Source organism: Phyllopteryx taeniolatus, chromosome 11, assembly GCF_024500385.1.
Source record: "Phyllopteryx taeniolatus isolate TA_2022b chromosome 11, UOR_Ptae_1.2, whole genome shotgun sequence".
Classification (NCBI taxonomy): Eukaryota; Metazoa; Chordata; class Actinopteri; order Syngnathiformes; family Syngnathidae; genus Phyllopteryx; species Phyllopteryx taeniolatus.
In genome coordinates, this window is record NC_084512.1 from 16,700,676 (window position 1) to 16,719,224 (window position 18,549).

General features: G+C 40.8%; 2 protein-coding genes across 7 annotated transcripts in view; both read left to right on the top strand.

Annotated features, from left to right (window-relative positions):
• The first annotated feature begins 538 nt into the window (after positions 1 to 538).
• On the top strand, positions 539 to 11,012 carry LOC133486275 (rho GTPase-activating protein 19-like). 3 transcript variants are annotated; one of them, XM_061791177.1, is made up of 11 exons: positions 539 to 602; positions 897 to 1,150; positions 3,332 to 3,412; positions 4,457 to 4,666; positions 4,761 to 4,987; positions 5,073 to 5,159; positions 7,173 to 7,238; positions 7,457 to 7,666; positions 7,739 to 7,834; positions 9,783 to 9,878; positions 10,049 to 11,012. In XM_061791177.1, the coding sequence occupies exons 1-11, from the start codon at positions 559 to 561 to the stop codon at positions 10,079 to 10,081; spliced, it is 1,404 nt and encodes a 467-aa protein (XP_061647161.1). In that variant the 5' UTR covers positions 539 to 558; the 3' UTR covers positions 10,082 to 11,012. The 3 variants fall into 3 exon arrangements, with proteins under 3 accessions (XP_061647161.1, XP_061647162.1, XP_061647163.1); XM_061791178.1 differs by having other exon boundaries at positions 590 to 723; XM_061791179.1 differs by having other exon boundaries at positions 595 to 623.
• Positions 11,013 to 13,858: 2,846 nt separating this feature from the next.
• Positions 13,859 to 18,549, top strand: part of slit1a (slit homolog 1a (Drosophila)) — a 119,818-nt gene continuing 115,127 nt past the window's right edge. For all 4 annotated transcript variants that reach the window (XM_061791150.1, XM_061791152.1, XM_061791151.1 and 1 more), the window contains exon 1: positions 13,859 to 14,377. In XM_061791150.1, the coding sequence (XP_061647134.1) occupies positions 14,184 to 14,377 (194 nt within the window). In that variant the 5' untranslated portion in view covers positions 13,859 to 14,183. The remainder of the gene's footprint in view (positions 14,378 to 18,549) is intronic.

Here is an 18,549-nt window from a genome sequence, read left to right on the forward strand (position 1 = left end):
CCTAATAACTGTTCAATTGTTCATACAATTACAATGAAAGTGTATCCTAATAAACATAGGGTATGTTCGGAAATTTACTCCAAGCGAATCTACACTTCGGAACGTTTGGAAACTCAGCGTTGCTGGAGTGTGCCGTTCGGTTATTCAGAGCGCCACACTCCCGCTCTTTAGGTTCTCTGACTGAGGAGACGTCCGGACGGAGAGTCAGCCAGGACGAGCTGTTTACAGGCAGAACTGACACATTCAATATGGCAGACGCACTGACGTATCACTGTCAGTAGCCAACACGCTAGTTCGTAAAATCATAGAAAACGGTGCGCGCTCCGCCTCTCTGAACACTGCACTCTCAGAGCGCAGTGAGCGCGTCAGATTGAATTTCCGATCGTACACATAAAGTGTATAGAAAATGGATGAACGCAACCCAAAATACAAATACGGCGCATGTTGACACGTTCCGCAGCTATCCAATCAACGTGCTACGTTTTGTACCGTTGACATATTGTGGCCAATCAAAAAGCAGGGGGCGGGACTAAAAACAGCGGAAGATTCAAAAGGAAGATGGCGGCTGAAGGGTGTAATCAAAATACGCGCAAACTGGACAGGTACCAACTCAAACTTAAATGGTATTCCCAAAAGAAAAAGTAGTCAGGTTTCAGGTTTTTTTTCTCTCCTCCTGTGATTGAATAGGGATATCATTACGCCGTATCGGATAGTATTCTCTCGGTACTTTGTGTTTTGATCTATCGAGGCTAACCTACTACCTAGCATTATAAACAGACATTCCATGACGCAAGACATAACTTTAAAATTATTATTTTTTTTAACTGAGACTATTTTGAGCTACCACAAGGAGTCTGTGCAATTCTATTTGAACCTGTTTGTTTTTCTTCACACAGGGGGGCACGATTCAATGTGTTTCCAAGCATGGAAACGTCAAAAACAAGCCAGCCAGTCATCTTCAACCCAGACTTCTTTGTCGAGAGGCTGAGACATGAACATCCGCAGGCCTTCACCGATCTGGTCCTGTCACATGTCACCCGACTCATCGACCTCCCGGGAGAGGAGTTTGCACAGCTCACCGGGGACTGTGACCCCAGGCTGCCTTCCTCCACTGGCCTCCTCCGCTCTTTCAACATCCTCAAACGAAAAGGTTATATTAACTCCATCCATATGCTAATTTGACATCGTTTAACGATCACGGCCTTGTCATTCACTCTCTGTAAGTGTTGAACTTTGGGATCCAAATGGTATACAGTACCATCCCAGTATGAAAGGAGTAAGGGTTAACTTATATATTTAATATAATTTTACCTCTTCTGCTGAGGCACCTGTCACTTTTTCACTTCGCAGAGCCTAGTTCTATTCCATAACAAATGACAGCAGATATATCTACCAGGCTGTTTGTACGGTGCACCCTCTAAATACAAAAGCCCCAATAGTTTAAACCTCGGGAAAAATATGCACATATCACTCACATGTACTGATCACTTTTTTTTTTTTGCGTCCAAGTCAGAGTCACCTGAGTTTGAGTATTTATTCATTTATTTTTTTTAAATAAAATTATCCCAACAACATGATACCTTTGTATAAGTCGTGCTATGTGATATGGGCAAAATTTGATACCCCAATATACAGACCGTTTCCAAAAAATTTGAATATCATGGAAAAGTTTATTTATTTCCATAATTCCATTCAAAAAATTAAACTTTAATAGATTATAAATTCACGGCCCACAATTTAAACAATTTTAAGTATGTATTTGTTTATTTTTACATAATTTGGGCTTCCAGCTCATAAAACCAGGAATTCAAAAAATTAGAATACTGTGAAGAAATCAGCATTTACTTCAAAAAATTAAATTAGGGTTACATTACATCAATCAAAATATGGTACTTTCAAAACGATATGTTAATCTTCAATACTTGGTTGGGAATCCCTCTGGTCGACTGTTGCGGTGACCTTGGATTTAAGAAAGCAGAGTTTACCAACACCTGCACTGGACATTGAACCCCAAATCATGACTGACTGTGGATATTTCACGCTGGACCTCAAGCAGCTTGGGTTCTGTTCTTCACCCATCTTCCTTCAAACCCTTGGACGTTGATTCCTGAAGGAAAGGCACACTTTACTTTCATTGGAGAAGAGGACTTCGGACCACTGGCCAACAGTCCAGTCTTTCTTCTCCTTGGCCTAGTTGAGACGCTTCCTTCGTTGGCTCAGGCTCAGAAGTGTCTTGACCCGAGGAACCCGACAGTTGTAGCCGATCTCCCGGATGCGTCTGAATGTGGTGGTTTTTGAAGCTGTGACTCCCGCCTCATTCCACTCTTTCTGGATCTCTGCTAGATTCTTGAATCTTCTCCGTTTTGATAATCCGCTGAATCCTACAGTTGTCTCTTTTGGTGGTGCATCTTCTCCTGCCACATTTTGTCCGTCCATTGATATGGTTGATCACAGCACTCTGTGAACAGCCAGCGTCCATAGCTATGAACATTTGTGGCTTACCCATCCTATGGCGGGTATCAATGATGGTCTTCTGACCAGTTATCAAGTCTGCAGTCTTCTCCATATTGAAACCAACTGAGGCAATTGAACCAAACTGAAGCAATTTAATGACACCTAGGGAAACCTGTGCAGGTGCTTTGAGTTTAGTAGATGATTAGTGTGTGACACTCAAACATTTATGGCCTGCAAAATTTGGGCTGATTTCATCACAGTATTCAAATTTTTTGAATTCCTGATTTTGTGGGTTTTATGAGCTGGAAGCCCAAATTATGCACAAATGAACAAATAAATACTGTCGGCCCTGAATCTGAAATCTATGAAAGTTTAACTTTTTGAGTGGAATTATGGAAATAAATACACTTTACCATGATATTAAAATTTTTTGGAAAGGGTCTGTAGGTAATTTTACTTCCGATATAGATATACTAGTAACCTTACATCAAATGAATGGCATCTTCGCTGTATTCATTTATAAAACACATTTTATATAAATAACACAATAATATTAATCTAAGATATCCAGCCATTCATTTAGTATAAACAATCTTCAAGGAATGGAATATAAAGAGCAAAGAATTAGAATAAATACGATGTTTTTGGGATGTGGGAGGAAACCGGAGTTCCCGGAGAAAACTCACGCAGGCACAGGGAGAACATGCAAACTCCACACAAGCGTGGCCGGGGATTGAACCCCAGTCCTCAGAACTGTGAGGCAGACGCTCTAACCAGTCGCCCACCGTGCCACCAACTTTAAGTACTTTTTGTACTTGAATGTTGAAACTTTTCCTGTGTACTGATGTTTGTTACTGGAATGTTTTTTTCCCCCCAGAAAAAGGTGTAGTTTTTGGTGCACCCTTAACTGAAGAAGGGATAGCGCAGATCTATCAGCTGATTGAATACCTGAGGAAAAGTGAGTATTATTTCATATACCACACATCCTCACATCATATAGCACTTTCACTTGAAGCTGTTTCTGATGTGATGTGACTTCTCAATATTTACATGCCCCCCCAGTAAGACTGATGTTATTGCTAATTTCGTTAATTGGGTGCAAGGTGCAGCTTCCATCCCGATCATATGACTTTGCAGTAAAGCCCTTCATAAAAAAAACTCCCTCACATCTGCATAGCATTTTGAACTGCACATCTATTCCTGATGTAGTAAATGTACCAACATGTTTCAGAAAGCAGAGAGTATTTTGGGGGGGGGTTACAACTCTTGTTTTGAAGCTAAACGTCTGCGGTCACTCTATATTAGTGAACCGTAGCAAATTATTGTGCTATGAGGGACCAATTTAAGATTATTTATTTGCTCCAAATAATGTATCTTTCATCTATCAATGCCAGTGGCACAGCTACAACAATTAAATCCTCTTCCACTAGATGGCATTAATTTGTAATTTGATTTTGTTCTTTAAAGCATTAGTATTTATTTATGCAATTGCAATGCCTTACTGTTAGTGAGGTTAGGACACCCATAAATTAAATTTTACTAATAATTGGCATACTGATTTATTTCAGTGTCTCGGTTTTCGGCCTTGGTTTCCTGATGTTCGGTTTTGGACATGAATTTTGATTTTGGTGCAACCCTGTCATCCCCTCTTTTAAAAGAGAAATTGTCAAGAGCACACTGTAAATATTAGCGTGGATTATATAACAATTAATCTATTACATCTTTTAATTGCTGAGTCACCCTCTGCCTTTTACATCTTGCTAGAACCTGACTGCTGGTTGCTAGCTTTGAATTAATATGACGTCTTCTTGGTTTATTTCTGGAAAGTCGATGACGTATTTGCACAAAAGTAGACACTGGGCCCACATGCTGGAGTCAATAATTCATCTCAAAGCACTTCGCCTCCGCATGCTCTCTCTTTCTTTCTGTTTCATTCACTCCATCTCTCACAGTGTCTACCCGCTGACATCATATTTTCTCCTCCTCTTCGTCTTTCTCCCAGACCTTCACATTGAGGGGCTGTTTCGTGTGCCGGGCCACAGCCTCCGACAGGCCGCGCTGAGGGAGATCCTGAATGCCGGGGCAGAAATAGATCTCGAGATGGGAGACTTCCACCCCAACGACGCCGCCTCGCTTCTGAAAGCCTACCTAGGAGAGTTGCCTGAGCCCCTGCTCATGCATAGACACTATCATGCCCACCTTAAAATTGGAGGTGCCCATCATTTCACGTCTCAAAACAAAATATTACACTTTTTTTTACCTCTATATTCATCCGTATCACTCACCTTTATTTCTAACGTCCACAGAGCTGACTGTCTTTGATGGGAAAGGAGATAAAACTAATACTCCAGACAAGGAGCGCCAGATAGAAGCCTTTCAGTTGCTTTTCATGCTGCTGCCACCAGCCAACCGCAGCCTGTTGAAGCTCCTGTTGGACTTGCTCTATCACACCGCGCGCAACCAGCAAGTCAACAAGATGTCCGCTATCAATCTAGCAACCATGTTTGCACCACAAATTATCTGGCCCAAAAATGTACAGATCATTTACTTTCCCTTTATATCAAATTATTCCAAATATTTCCTGACTTGTTTAATTTTCCTTATTTCTTTTTTTGAAGGTAATGGCAAGTGATCTTCAGGGAAACATTGAGAAACTAAATAATGGCATAGCATTCCTCATTAGACACTCTCAAAAGCTGTTCAAGGTGAGCTAGTGCAGAAAAACCTTTCACTATTTTCTCTCTTAGTGGGTCACCACTTGCTTTGCTTTTATAGTGACCTCTTCACAGCAGTCTTTTTAAAAAAATAAATAAATAAATAATAGGACACATACATTTAGCAGGATTAAAAAAAATAATAATCTAAATTGACTTCCACAAAATTGAGAGGGCTGAGACAAGGAAGAACTGATTGTAGTTTGGTGAGGAGGTGGATAATGGTGCACATCCAATAATATATATTTTTACCATTTGAGTCACTATCGGACCACTGGAACTGCCCACACCCCAGAATCACAATTGCACCTCCTGTCTGTTTGCCATCCTCCTTGAACCAGAAAGTGCCTTGCTAATTAACAAGCAGAAGGCCAAACAAACACAAATACAGTGTTCCCTCGTTTTTCGCGGTTAATGGGGACCAGAACCCCCCGCGAAAGGTGAAAAACCGCGAAGTAGGATTTCCCCCCACCACCCCTAGGAATTTTCATTGATGTGTATGTGGCTACCAGAATTTTTTAAATATCCATCCATCCATCCATTTTCTGAGCCGCTTCTCCTCACTAGGGTCGCGGGCGTGCTGGAGCCTATCCCAGCTGTCATCGGGCAGGAGGCGGGGTACACCCTGAACTGGTTGCCAGCCAATCGCAGGGCACATCGAAACAAACAACCATTCGCACCCACAGTCATGCCTACGGGCAATTTAGAGTCTCCAATTAATGCATGTTTTTGGGATGTGGGAGGAAACCGGAGTGCCCGGAGAAAACCCACGCAGGCACGGGGAGAACATGCAAACTCCACACAGGCGGGGACGGGGATTGAACCCCGCACCTCAGAACTGTGAGGCTGACGCTCTAACCAGTCGGCCACCGTGCCGCTTTTTTAAATATGTAAACAGTATTTATACTTCACATATTTGAGACAAATATTACAACAGTACATGTATTTCCTTAAATCTTTAATTATAAAACCTTAAACAGTAATGAACATTTATTATACAGTAATTAACATTCATCAACATTGCCTTTGCATTGTTATTGAAGGAGTTTTGCGGATGTTTGCTTCCTCTTTCTTTATGTACCCCACTGTAGATTCATTCACGTCATAATGGCGTGCCACAGATGCATAACTTCTGCCCTCTTTGATCAAATCTAAAAGTTTCACTTTTTCGCTGATGGTCATCATCTTCCTCTTCAGCGGCATTGTAAGGGCTTGCTTAACTAATCCAAAAAAATATTGCTTAAACAAAAAAAGTTAATGCGAACACAACAGCGCGGACGAGACTGGCGAGACACAACAAGGGAAGATGCTGGGTGAGGCTGCGATGATGCGCAGCCAATCAGCTCACAGGATAATCCACTCGTGCTCTCATTGGTCGATGTCGCGCCGGGAACCAATCACGCGCCTTGTATGAGTGCCCGTATAGTTCAGGCATGTACAAAGCATCTGAGTCAACTCATCTCTTTGTTTGGCATGCAGGGAAACCTTCTCTCGCGCTCATCAACATGAAACAATGCCTCTTTCCGCAATATGGCTGTTTTTTTTTTTATGAATATTTTGGAAAAACCCGCGAAGCACTGAAGCCGTGAAGCGTGAAGTGGCGAGGGAACACTGTACGGCTCTTTAAGATTCACTTTCATGAAGAGTTCAGCCTTGGTGAAGGTCTTTATGATCATCATGGCAGTGCTAAAAAAGTACTGAAATGGAAAAATGACAATTTTTAGTCTGAGCAATGTTTTACACGGGATAGAGATCCTCTGTTAAATAAGCTTGGGCCTATTTTTTTAAGTTATTTTTTTTCAATAAGAATTTCTTGATAAAAATGAACTGGCTGAAATATTTTTACTTGTAAATGGGAAAAAAATGCTAAGGAGAGGCAGAACTCTGTAATTCATAAAGAATCTGAATATTAAGATGAATGTGTAATTACTATTGTATAGCATCAGTGTGATTGTGTCAATCTGAACATCAAACATATTTCCATTTACTCTGCTTTCATTGAAGGCCCCTGCATATATCAAAGAATATGCACGTGTATACTTTACTGGATCCAAAACTCTCCAATCAAAGGTAATTTTTTCCTTTTTTTTTTTAAACTGCGCCATATGTTTTCTTTGAGTTGGAATCATTTTTTTTTCCTATGATAGCAGTATCATGTTTCTTTTCTGCATGTTTTCCCACCTGGTGATTAATGTTGTTTTTCATTGTTTATTTCAGCTCTAGATGTAGATTTTATTGAGATAACTTTGCGATTTAAATCTTAAGTGAAATGTACCTGACTCTTCTAGGATGACCTGACACTATGCTCAGGGACCAAAGAGACCCCGGCTGTGCTCGAGCCCACATCCAACCTTTCTCCTTACACGAGAAAGAGCGATGGCAACAGCTTGACAAAGTCAATTGATACTGAGACATACACTGAATCAGCTCTCAGAGAACTTTACCAGCAAGTTAACAACATGCCCGAGTCTGCCAAGAAGAAGAAACTCATCAGACAGGTCGGTGTGAAATATCGATGAGACTCATCTTACAACTGGGCAGGCTAATGCGTCGTGTTTGTGTGTGTTTAGTTTGAGAAGCAGCCTTTAATGACGCCCTCATCGGAGCCGCGCTCGCCATTCAGCAGCAAGCACTGGCGATCCCGCTCTTTGGGTGGAATTATTAAGGTTTGTTGATGTTAATTGTACACAGAGCCAAGCCTGAAAACGATCACTATACAGTGATACAGTGCAATTTATCTATATGCACTAGACTGACATAAAAGCAGATATGTCTAATTGCGTGTTTGGTAAAACATCACATGGACATATTTAGTAGCAGAAATTCTACCTTTTTTTCCTCCTCTTCTTCCCCCCCACAGTCTTCACTGTATGTAATAAGCGTATATTATTTTTTGTTATGACGGCTTTCTTAAGAAAACGTATTAATCAATCAGTCAAACTTTATTTATAGAGCTCTTTTCATACAATGATATGCATCTCAAAGTGCTTTACATTGTTAAAATTAATCCCCTCCCGCCACTTAACCACACATGCACACAGACAAACACACACAGACTCATTCATTCCTTCATCTTCCGTACCGCTTATCGTCACGAGGGTCGTGGTCGTGCTGGAGCCCATCCCAGCTAACTCTGGGTGAGAGGTGGGGTAAATCCTGAACTGGTTGCCAGCCAATCGCAGGGCACATAGAAACAAAGACTCATTCACACTCACATTCACACCTACGGACAATTTAGTCTTCAGTTAACCTACCTTGCATTTTTTTGGGATGTGGGAGGAAACCGTAGAACCAAGCGAAAACCCACACAGGCGAGGCCGGATTTGAACCCGGGTCCTCAGAACTGTGAGGCAGACGTACTAACCAGTCATTCATAGTGCTGCCCACACAGACACAGTTAAAAAATAAAAATTAATGATAAGCAATGACCTATGGCTTCATTGGTTGTTTCCATAGACACTGTTGATAACACACCAGATATATTACTGACATTCACATATTAATGGTCATAACATATGAATACGTGGTCATCAGACAGGCATAACATTGACATTTGACACTGGTGTATTACTCCTTTAACCCTCTGGTCTCTGCTGGACATTTACCATGCTTAATGTTTTTTTTTCTTTTTAAACCATTTTAGCAGATTTAATAATACACTGTTTACAATAATACACTGTTTACATAAAAAAAAAAAAAATAAATAAAAAATGTTTCAGCCCTATAGTAACCACTGCTGATTTAGTGAAATGCATGAAAACGATATATATATATATATATATATATATATATATAATTTATTGTTATTACTTGTTTGAATCATGCAGTTTAGGTCAAATGGGTTCATTCTTGAAACAACACTTGAAAATGTTTGGGTTTTTTTTGGGTTTTTTTCTACCAGATTACTTTTTAGCAATTTCAATATTATTAGTTTCCAAAAGAGGCATTTACTGGCGATATCACCTCTGCTGACCATGGAGAAGAATAACGTTTTAATTTAAGAATTCTAATTTGAGAATGGCTGTTGAAAGACTACTATTCGCAATATACTCGAAGTAAGAAAAAAAAAAAGTGGTGCTGTACTGAGAATATATAGAACTGTTAAAAACTTGTTTTCCACTCTTCATTGTGCAAACAGTGGAATTTGAAGGGTTAAAAAAAATAAAAATTAACTGATGTTAGTTGAACACTTTATTCAGTAAAAGTAGCAAAAACCAACAAATCTTATAAATTACAGACTATCTGTATGTGGCCAGAAATACCGTAGTAAAAAGGGTAGTAAAATCGAACAAGGGCTGAGGGTTAATATTCTGTCAAATAAATTCCTGTATTGAATTTTTTCTATATCCCTAAGTCCTAACCCCACAGTCCTCTACTGTGTTGTCAGCGTCCTTAAATAGACACTGGCAATGACTAAATGCAAAGTTTTTATTTTTGTCACAATGCACTAGTGATTGTCATTTGTCACCAGAATTCATCATTTTCAATTCCTCTGGTTTTTCAACACAGTGGTGAAATTTTTAAGCAATTACACCACATATTTGGAGGAAATTTCAGTTTCTCGCGGTAATTATTGTACAGATTCTACTGATGATGATTTTTTTGTCAAAACAGAGGAAAGTGTTGGGAGGCCAAATATTAACAGGGAAGGAAAATGGCAAAGCACAGAGCCCAGCAGCCAGCTGCTCAGGTGACACCAGCAGTGGAGGGGTGAGTACCATGCAGTGATCTTTAACTCCAGAAGGACTGATATCATGTTCAACTTCACAAGAATATTGCCAATAACTCTTGTATTATACAAATGACAATTTGCTCTTACCAAAGGAATACACTGTAGATGATTCATCTTTTCTCCCCTTTCTCTCTTGAATTTCTTTTAGGCTGTAATACAAGCGAGGAAACCTCCCATCTAGCTGTGTTGCCTTTAAGCCCTTTTTAATTTGAAGATTTAAAATGTGTCAAAAGGGTGGTTGCCAGATTATATTTCTGGGTATTTTTTCATGGAGGGGTGTAGAGTTTGTTCATCTCAGCAGTGAGTTTGCTACATTCTATTTACGTATTCAGTCAACCAGCTATTGCCAACCATTTTCTTTAGAAAATGGTTTAAAAAAAAAAAAAAAAAAAAAAAGAAGTGAAGAATGCATGGCAACTGGTGTTTTTATTTAATTCCAAAAATATTTATTTTTTTGTTCATTGTCAAGGAACCATTTCATAGAAATATTGACTTGGAAGACCAGGGATGTGCCTTAAAATTCATTTCTTAAATTACTCTTTTGTTGCAATTTCTATTTAACAAGAAGTTTATGAAATTTGTCTGGAACTTGTCTAAAGAATGTAATTTAGGATATGATGTCCAAAGGTCAGTGTCTACAGATTATATATTTCTTTTGTCAGGAATTTATTGCTGTGAAACATTTTTATACTTTGGGGTGGGAGTTGTTTTACTACTGAGCCTTGGTGATGCTTTGGGCTTTTTAGATTAAATTTTACTTTTTTTCAGTCAGATCTGCTTTTTCTGCCGGTCTGCAGTTTTCATCTGTATGCCTTACATACTTTTTACAACTGTGAAAGACTTTTCAGCATTTTTTTGTTTTGCATGTTGAGGGCAAATTAAGTAGTTTACCTTGTTAGATAAGTGCTTACTGTGAGGGATTGAGCCACTGTTACTAATGAAAAGTTATTGTTTTGTCAGTTGTGGTTTCTTTCAGTTCCATTGCCACTGTGCCAAGCTGTTACAATACAAACATCATGTGGCAAAGTCAACTAAATAGACTGTTTGTTGACTGGTGATATTCATGCTACTGTGAAACCCCACAAAGCACTTATTAAAGACTTGAGACTGTATTCTCTTTCTTTGTTACTAATTATTTTCAATTCAAGCAAGTACCCGCAATTCTTGCTATCGCCACCAGGTAGCGCTGCTTAATTAGAAAAGGATAGGCTGCAGTCAATTGAATATACTGATTATTAAACTTAAAACAAAGCAGATGTAATCAGTTTTTTATTTTTTCAATGGCAACAAAGGTTAAAAACTTTCGTAAGAAAAAATTAAAACTTGAAAAAAATAAATAAATAAAGTAAAAATACTGCAATCTCATTTCTACAATACAAGGTGTCAATAGAATATCTTGGAATCATTGTGTACACTGCCTTAAATAAGATTGACGACGAGGTGGTGATGATTTAATACAGTGCCCAGAATGGCGAATAAAATCCAAAGAAATTTAAATGAATCCCAGCCTCGAAACCATGAGCAACAAATAGAAATAATGATAGGGATGCAAAAAAAGCTTGACCTTTAACTGTTACCAAAATCTTTGCAGTTAGCAATAAATTAGTTGAAGGTGTGTGGGTGGCTGCAATAGGAATGTCTCGGTGTGTCATTATGTTATCCATGTCAATGCATGTTTGGTATTGTAAGTATATGTTGTATAAACACTGGTGAGAATGGCACTGGTTTCTCATGCCGTGTAAATATAAAAGTGGATGTGTCCAGCACGACTAGATTGTTTTGCTGCATGGGGTTTTATTTAGCAAGCGCTCAAAACCAGTGTGATGACTGTAAATGAGTCAGAAAAACTTGTATCAATGTGTCAATGTCAATTATGCGTGTCTGCTACACACGCAAAACCTCAAGTTTAGATTTGTGTAAAACACATGGCTTGAGGATGGCCAGAATTGAAACAGTGAGATGCTATTGCATTGTTCTGGCAATCTGGTTAAAAACACTGAAAACACATGCTGAAATAACTTAATCCGCTGCAGATAACTTATTTTCAGGTACTCAATATGTTTCTGACTTTAAAAATGGCGACAACCTTTTTTTATCCATTCAGGAATACATTAAAGGTAGATATTTCTACAAATGCAATGTTGTGAATTATCTTGCATATACAGTAATATTAATTGTTTCAGCTGTTTGTCCTGCAAGTTAAATAAGACAGGCCTTCTGCTTGTGTAGATTGTCCCTTTTCTAGTCGAATTATGAATTACTGGCATGTCCTCCCACAGTCTTGAGAGCACTAGAATTATTCCTGTTGTATTTTGTGTGCATTCCTAAAGTGGAACGACGTTTCCCCCACCACCAATTACCACTAAACACCACTGTCTCCTCTTTAATTAGGGAAGATCTACACCGTGCCGACACCTTTACTGAGACAGCTAGACCTCCGCTCCCCTACATAAGTACACCTGCATGTTCATGTTCTTTTCTCCCACTTTTTCCCTTTTCTTTTTTCCTTGCATCTGCTAATGAATGAGATTCTATAGGTTGTGTTTATGTTGGGAGAGAAACACCCTGCAGCAAAATCTCTCTGTGGGGTTAATGTCCCGAGGTGAACTATAAGCGCAGCCCTGACTAAAGACAGCTGTGTTGTTTGTTGACATCTTACTATAATTTAAACAGAGGTAGGAGTTTAGGTTAATAAATACTGAACAATTGCTAGAAAGTGATGATGCAACCCAAAGTTTACTGCGCAGCAATCAGAACTCAGGTCTGATTATGTCCAAAAAGGCATTGGAACGGTAACGTTATATCATTACGCAACTTGTATGTCTAATAAACAGTAATCATCTGAGCACACCCCTTATTGGAAGTGGCTGCAAAATGATGTACTTAAAGCATTTCCAAGTGTGCTTTCGCTTACATTTTGGCTACCTAGACAAAACAGAGATATTAGTGTGCACAGTGTCCTACGCAAGCCTCAAGCACAGTTGTTTTGGAATAGTTTCCTCTTATTTCCCTCCCAAACTTTTTTTTTTTTTTTTTTTTTTTTTTTTTTTTTTTGGGGGCTTGGTAGCAATTTGACACACAGACATTACTGTTAAGCGCGAACATTTCTCTGTGAGCGTCTGTCAACAACTCTCAGTAATGAGACGTTCCCAGCCCAAATCCACATGCATCATTCCTCGAAAATGCAAATTGATATAAAGATAGAAGCTTTTGCTTGAAAGTAAAGTACAGTAAATGTCTGGTCAGTGATAGTCCACATATGCTGCTTATCTGTTGCTCTTAATCTTCTGATCCACTTTGGTAATAGTCGCTGCCATTGGGAGAGGAGTGCTGTGACAGTTTACACTCATAAATCCCATCAGCGGCATAGGTATGGCTTTGCATATACTGGAGCTTCCATTCATTTGTTTATATTGATACTTCATCTCTCATATGTGGCTACACTTGATATACACACTGTCATATTTTTGCCTCTGTGGGACTAAGGTGTTGATTCCTCTAATCCCTGCTGGATTCACATTTGTAACATGTACATATTTACAGCCACACACACACACACACACACACACACACAAAGCCCAAGCTCCCCTGCACAGCCCTTCAGGCAGGGGTTATGCAGTGTCATGCAGGTTAGGTGCCTCTTTCTTGGGGCTTTGCCTGGAGGCAACCTGAGAGAAAAGAAAGAGTGGGGTGGGTGGGAATAAAAAGATAAAGATATCTGGAGTAGATGTGGATGGTGAATAGAATCCAGGGAATGAAAGAAGGATCTTGAGAATGAGAATGAGTTCAGACAGGGTTCTGATTGGGGGGGTGTATACTGTGTTGGGAGGGGTAGGGGTGGAGTCAGGGGGGGGGGGTCTGCTATTTGTAGATTCTTGTGATGGATGACTGGTGTGTGTGTGTGTGTGTTTGAGAGAGAGACTTTTTCATTCTGCTCTTTCCTCCTGTTCCCTCTCTCTTTAGGCAAGCAGAGCAGAGTGGGACTGAGTGAGGAGGAGACGTGTGCACACCACAGCCACTCCACAGAGCCAAGGCAGGAGAAGAGTTTGCAAGGAGACAATAAAAGCAAGAGAGCTGTTTTTTTTTTTTTTTTTTTTTTTGGGGGGGGGGAGGATACCAAACTGAAAAACAAAAATAGAAGACCTAAAAACAGGATTTGCCTTGCTAAACTCCTAAGAGGAAATTAGATTTGTTTTACTTATATTCACTAAAAATTTCGACATTTTTATTTCAGCAGGACTCCTTAGGAGGTGGACAGAAAGAAATAAGTCAGGCTGGCGACTATGCCAGGCAGAGGGATTTTTTTTGGCATGGGCAAGCTGGAGCTATTCATGTGGGCCATGATGCTGTGCGCCCTACTGACGGGAAGCGCGGGTGCCTGCCCTGCCCTGTGTACCTGCAGCGGCACCACAGTCGACTGCCATGGACTGGGGCTCAGGACCATGCCCAGGAATATCCCACGCAACACTGAGAGGCTGTGAGTACCACCTGGCCACTTTGCCGTTTCCCTGGTCTAGTACCACGCTTAATATCACTTAAAAGATTGAGAACAATAGCTATGCTTGTCAGGCTGTGTGTCACACAGTAGCATTGCACTCAGGTAAAAATAGGCAAGAGGGACTGAGCAGCTGTGTGCTAACACATGAATTACTTACAACAATCTAACTTTTCTAATTAAAGAAATAAAGTTCCGAAGCTCTGAAGTTTATATTCTGATTCCTCCCTTGGCTCTTTTTTACTTCATCCCCCACTCTGGGTCCCCCCTCTACTACCCCCCACCCCCATCCCCTTTTCTCCATGGCCCTGAACACTCACTCCACAAATTGTTAAATCATGTAGAAAAATAAGCAAATCTGCTCCATATTGAGTCTTCCTCCAGGATCTTGTAGCTGTCTTGTAAAACTGATGGAGGATGAGAGAGAGGTGAGGCAGATGCCGGTTGCCAGAGTAGAGTTCCATCGTCGTATTCCTGACATTCTCCCCTGAAATATTGATTAGTAAATCAGAAGTGAAGAGTGCAAAGGGAAATAGATTGTTCTATTTCAGCTTTTAGAATATCAGTCCTGAATAAAAGATGCTGTGGGAACAGCGATGGAGAGAGCCTGGGTCAGTGGCGACACTGGCAGAGTGGGAAGTGGCTGCATATTTAATGCTTTTCATATTTAATTTCTAAGAACACCTTTTTTTTTGTTTTGTTCTGTGTCCTTCCGGGCTGTGAACAAGCAGAGAGGAAACATGCTCATTTTGTGGTATTCCTTTTACATGAATGGCTGTAAATGTTCATTACTCAAGTTTTTTGAGGGGGGATTCAAAAGTTGTCTGTGCATTCATTTCTCTCATCTTAAGTGTATACAGCACTTGACTTTAAACATGACATGCGTGTAGGTCACATCCAATTCATTTTTGCATCTACGTGTAAGTCATGTTTACAAAACATCCATCCATCCATTTTCTACCGCTTATCCGAGGTCGGGTCGCGGGGGCAGTAGCTTTAGCAGGGACGCCCAGACTTCGCATCCCCCCCAGCCACTTCACCCAGCTCGGGCCAGCCGAAAGACGTAGTCTCTCCAACGTGTCCTGGGTCGTCCCCGGCGTCTCCTCCCGGTGGCACGTGCCCGGAGCACCTCACTGGGGAGGCGTCCGGGAGGCATCCGAATCAGATGCCCCAGCCACCTCATCTGGCTCCTCTCGATGGAGAGGAGCAGGGGCTCTACTCAGAGATCCTCCCGGATGACCGAGCTTCTCACCCTATCTCTAAGGGAGAGCCCGGACACCTTGCGGAGGAAACTCATTTCGGCCGCTTGTATCCGGGACCTCGTTCTTTCGGTCACGACCCACAGCTCGTGACCATAGCACAATGAAAAATAAAATAGAGCTTCTCCACAGTGACTTCTATTTAATGATTAGGGACCATCCTCTCCTGCAGGCTGATATATGAGTTGATAAATCAAGGTTGAATGTGCAGGTCAACACATCACACCTACATGATTGTCCTGTTTGAATGCCCAGTTTTATTATGTTATGTGTGGAATCTTTGTTTTGCAATTCTGAATTAAAATATCATAAGTTAGTTAAACAAAATGTCAACCTCAGCTTGTTTCATTAGGCGTAAAATATCAAAAACAAATAACTTGCCTCACTTTGGCAGCTCGGCAGAATTGGTCTTAGAAAGTAGACAATAAATGACAAAAACGCTTTGTGGATTGTGTAAGCACTCGTGTATACAGACTGATGCGTTTGGGAAATGGTGAGTGTGTTGAAGAAGGGGGAGGGTTTTAGGGAAACGTGTGTGTGTGTGTGTGTGTGTGTTTAGGCGGTGGGATGTGTGCGCGGAGGGTGTCGCCATAGACAGCAGAATCCCATTTGCACTTGTCAGTGTGGGTTTGGATCAGTTCTGACCCCTGCGCTCCTCAGACCAGAGAAACTGTAATGACACTGTGAGGCTCCCCATAGTAAAACCACACCAGGACCACTCCCCCTTACTCCCTCTCCTCATCTTTTGAATACTGCTGCTGCTTCATTCTTTGGCTGTTGTCTCATCTTTCACTTTTCAGGCCCCTGCCACCTTTAAAATCACTGGTAAAATGATCAGTCTAATAGCTCACGTGCAATACTTCCCACCTGATTATTTGGGTGGATATTGATCCAAGCACAGGCCCTTTCTCTTGCAGCTTTATCTCCCTTACATCCCTGCTGTCAAGCGCGTGTGCCTCATCTGTGTGAATGAGTTGATTTGCAGAGGGGGAGGAGTGTTGGGTGTTAGCACGGCTGTGCCCTTCTTTTAATTGCAAAAAGCCAGCGTATTGACGAGTGTCTTCAGGAGATTCGAGGTTTGTTTGGAGAGCTTCTGTGCTGCATGTGTGTGTTCTTTTTACGTTTGTTTGCAAACCTTATGCATGTGAGCATGAGACGAATAAGTAACGCTCAAGGTGTGTTGAGAAGCGCCGTCGCTGCAGTAACCATGCTTATGATTTTTTTTGGGGGGGTTGGCGGGCTTTAGGTGGGAAGTATGTGTGCATGTGCCCGGTGATGCCTGCAGTGTTTTTGGCATCCTTGCTACGACTGACAGCTCGCCACCCACCTGATCCATAATTTACCCCAACAATCCTGAAAACAACCGACCTGCTACCTGGCAACGGGGAAAGTTGAAAGAGCATGATGTAAAAGACAAAGAGATACACGAGCATGATGAGAGGATTCGTGAGAGACAGACTGGCACACTCACTCGAGCTTGTAATCACTGAAGAGGTGACTGCGGAGTCATGTGTGAAGAAAGTGCTTGAACAGGATCACGTTGTTTAACACAAAACCCAAAATACACTTACCCGTCACTGACTGATACATCCGTCCATCCATTTTCCATCATGAGGGCAGAGCCATTGTTAGTATAGTGGTTGACAAAGCTGGCTTTCATTCAACTGGTGTGTTGTCATTTTCAGTCCACGATGTAGTCGGCCTTTGGCCCTAAGGGAGAGGCTCCAGCTTCCCCACTACCCTAAAAAGATGAAGCAGTACAGAAAATATACGGCTTGATGGATGTAAATTGGTGCATATTCCAGCAAGAAAAGCCAGCAATATGAAACACTACACCAGGGATTCTGACGACCCCCGAGGGTGCAAGCCAGAGATTTGGGGTCTGCGAAATAATTTACAATTCATGTTGTATTGTTTTTGTTAACCTAGATATGGGGACATGTGTGCAAACATGTTCAACTAATTACTCCTTGGGCCAGTTAAACATTTTGATATGACTGTGACATATGAGATAAATCTGTCATCCCTGTCCCAGTCACTTGGTGCGCAGCATTTCCGACGATAGATAAAGATTTATTGCCAAGCGGTGCTAAATCCAGATCGGCTCAACTGAGAAAACATTCATATTTAGATTGAAATCATATGGCATTCAAGGGTACACATGGTCATTACAGTATGTTTAATAAGCGTTAGGATTGTGAGGCTCTGGGGGGTTCCCCACACCCAAAGAGTTTGAGAACCCCTCCTTGAACAACCTTCTACACCCCCAGTTGCTCCTCGTTCTGCGGCATCAATAAGTCATTCAGAGAAGTCGTTTTAGTACCTTGAGGGTAGAAAAAAATGTTATAGAAAACAAATCAAGTGCATTTAACAACACCATTTACCAAATTCACATTTCAGTGGTTACATCCGAGCAATAGTTCTGCTGTCCAATGAAAATTACGTTGGCTACTTCCAAATTTTGTGAGTTTTTCTTTTTAGTTCAAACAATTTGGATAATTTTCAGATGTAAACAAATGGCGATACATGCTGTCGATTGGACTGCGATGAATATGATGAGCCAATACAAATGTTTCTCGTATTTTGGTTACCTAAAAGCAGTTTTATCCAAATGATGTGGGTTTTTAATCCTAAATGGAAGAAATCTAATTATTATTGTTATTTTTTGCTTTTTTTTTTTTTTTTTTTAGACGACACTCAAAATGACCCAGTTGTTATTGTCGCTTTGTTCCCAAGCGACATACCTGTATAATAAGCATTACATGCTCAAATTTTACTGCCAAACATCAAAGGTGGCCGCTGTGTTTCTAAACTCACCCTCAACCCACTGGCCTGCTCTCCTGACACAGCTATGTTATATTTCTGATTGCACTCCTGAGAGGAATTATCCCGTCA

Bases quoted from the DNA above. Each gene is read 5' to 3' on its own strand.
- LOC133486275 (XM_061791177.1), top strand. From the start codon at position 559: ATGGCGGCTGAAGGGTGTAATCAAAATACGCGCAAACTGGACAG. The intron at 5,160-7,172 runs GTGAGCTAGTGC...CTTTCATTGAAG, and splicing joins ACTCTCAAAAGCTGTTCAAG to GCCCCTGCATATATCAAAGA. The intron at 7,239-7,456 runs GTAATTTTTTCC...TGACTCTTCTAG, and splicing joins CCAAAACTCTCCAATCAAAG to GATGACCTGACACTATGCTC.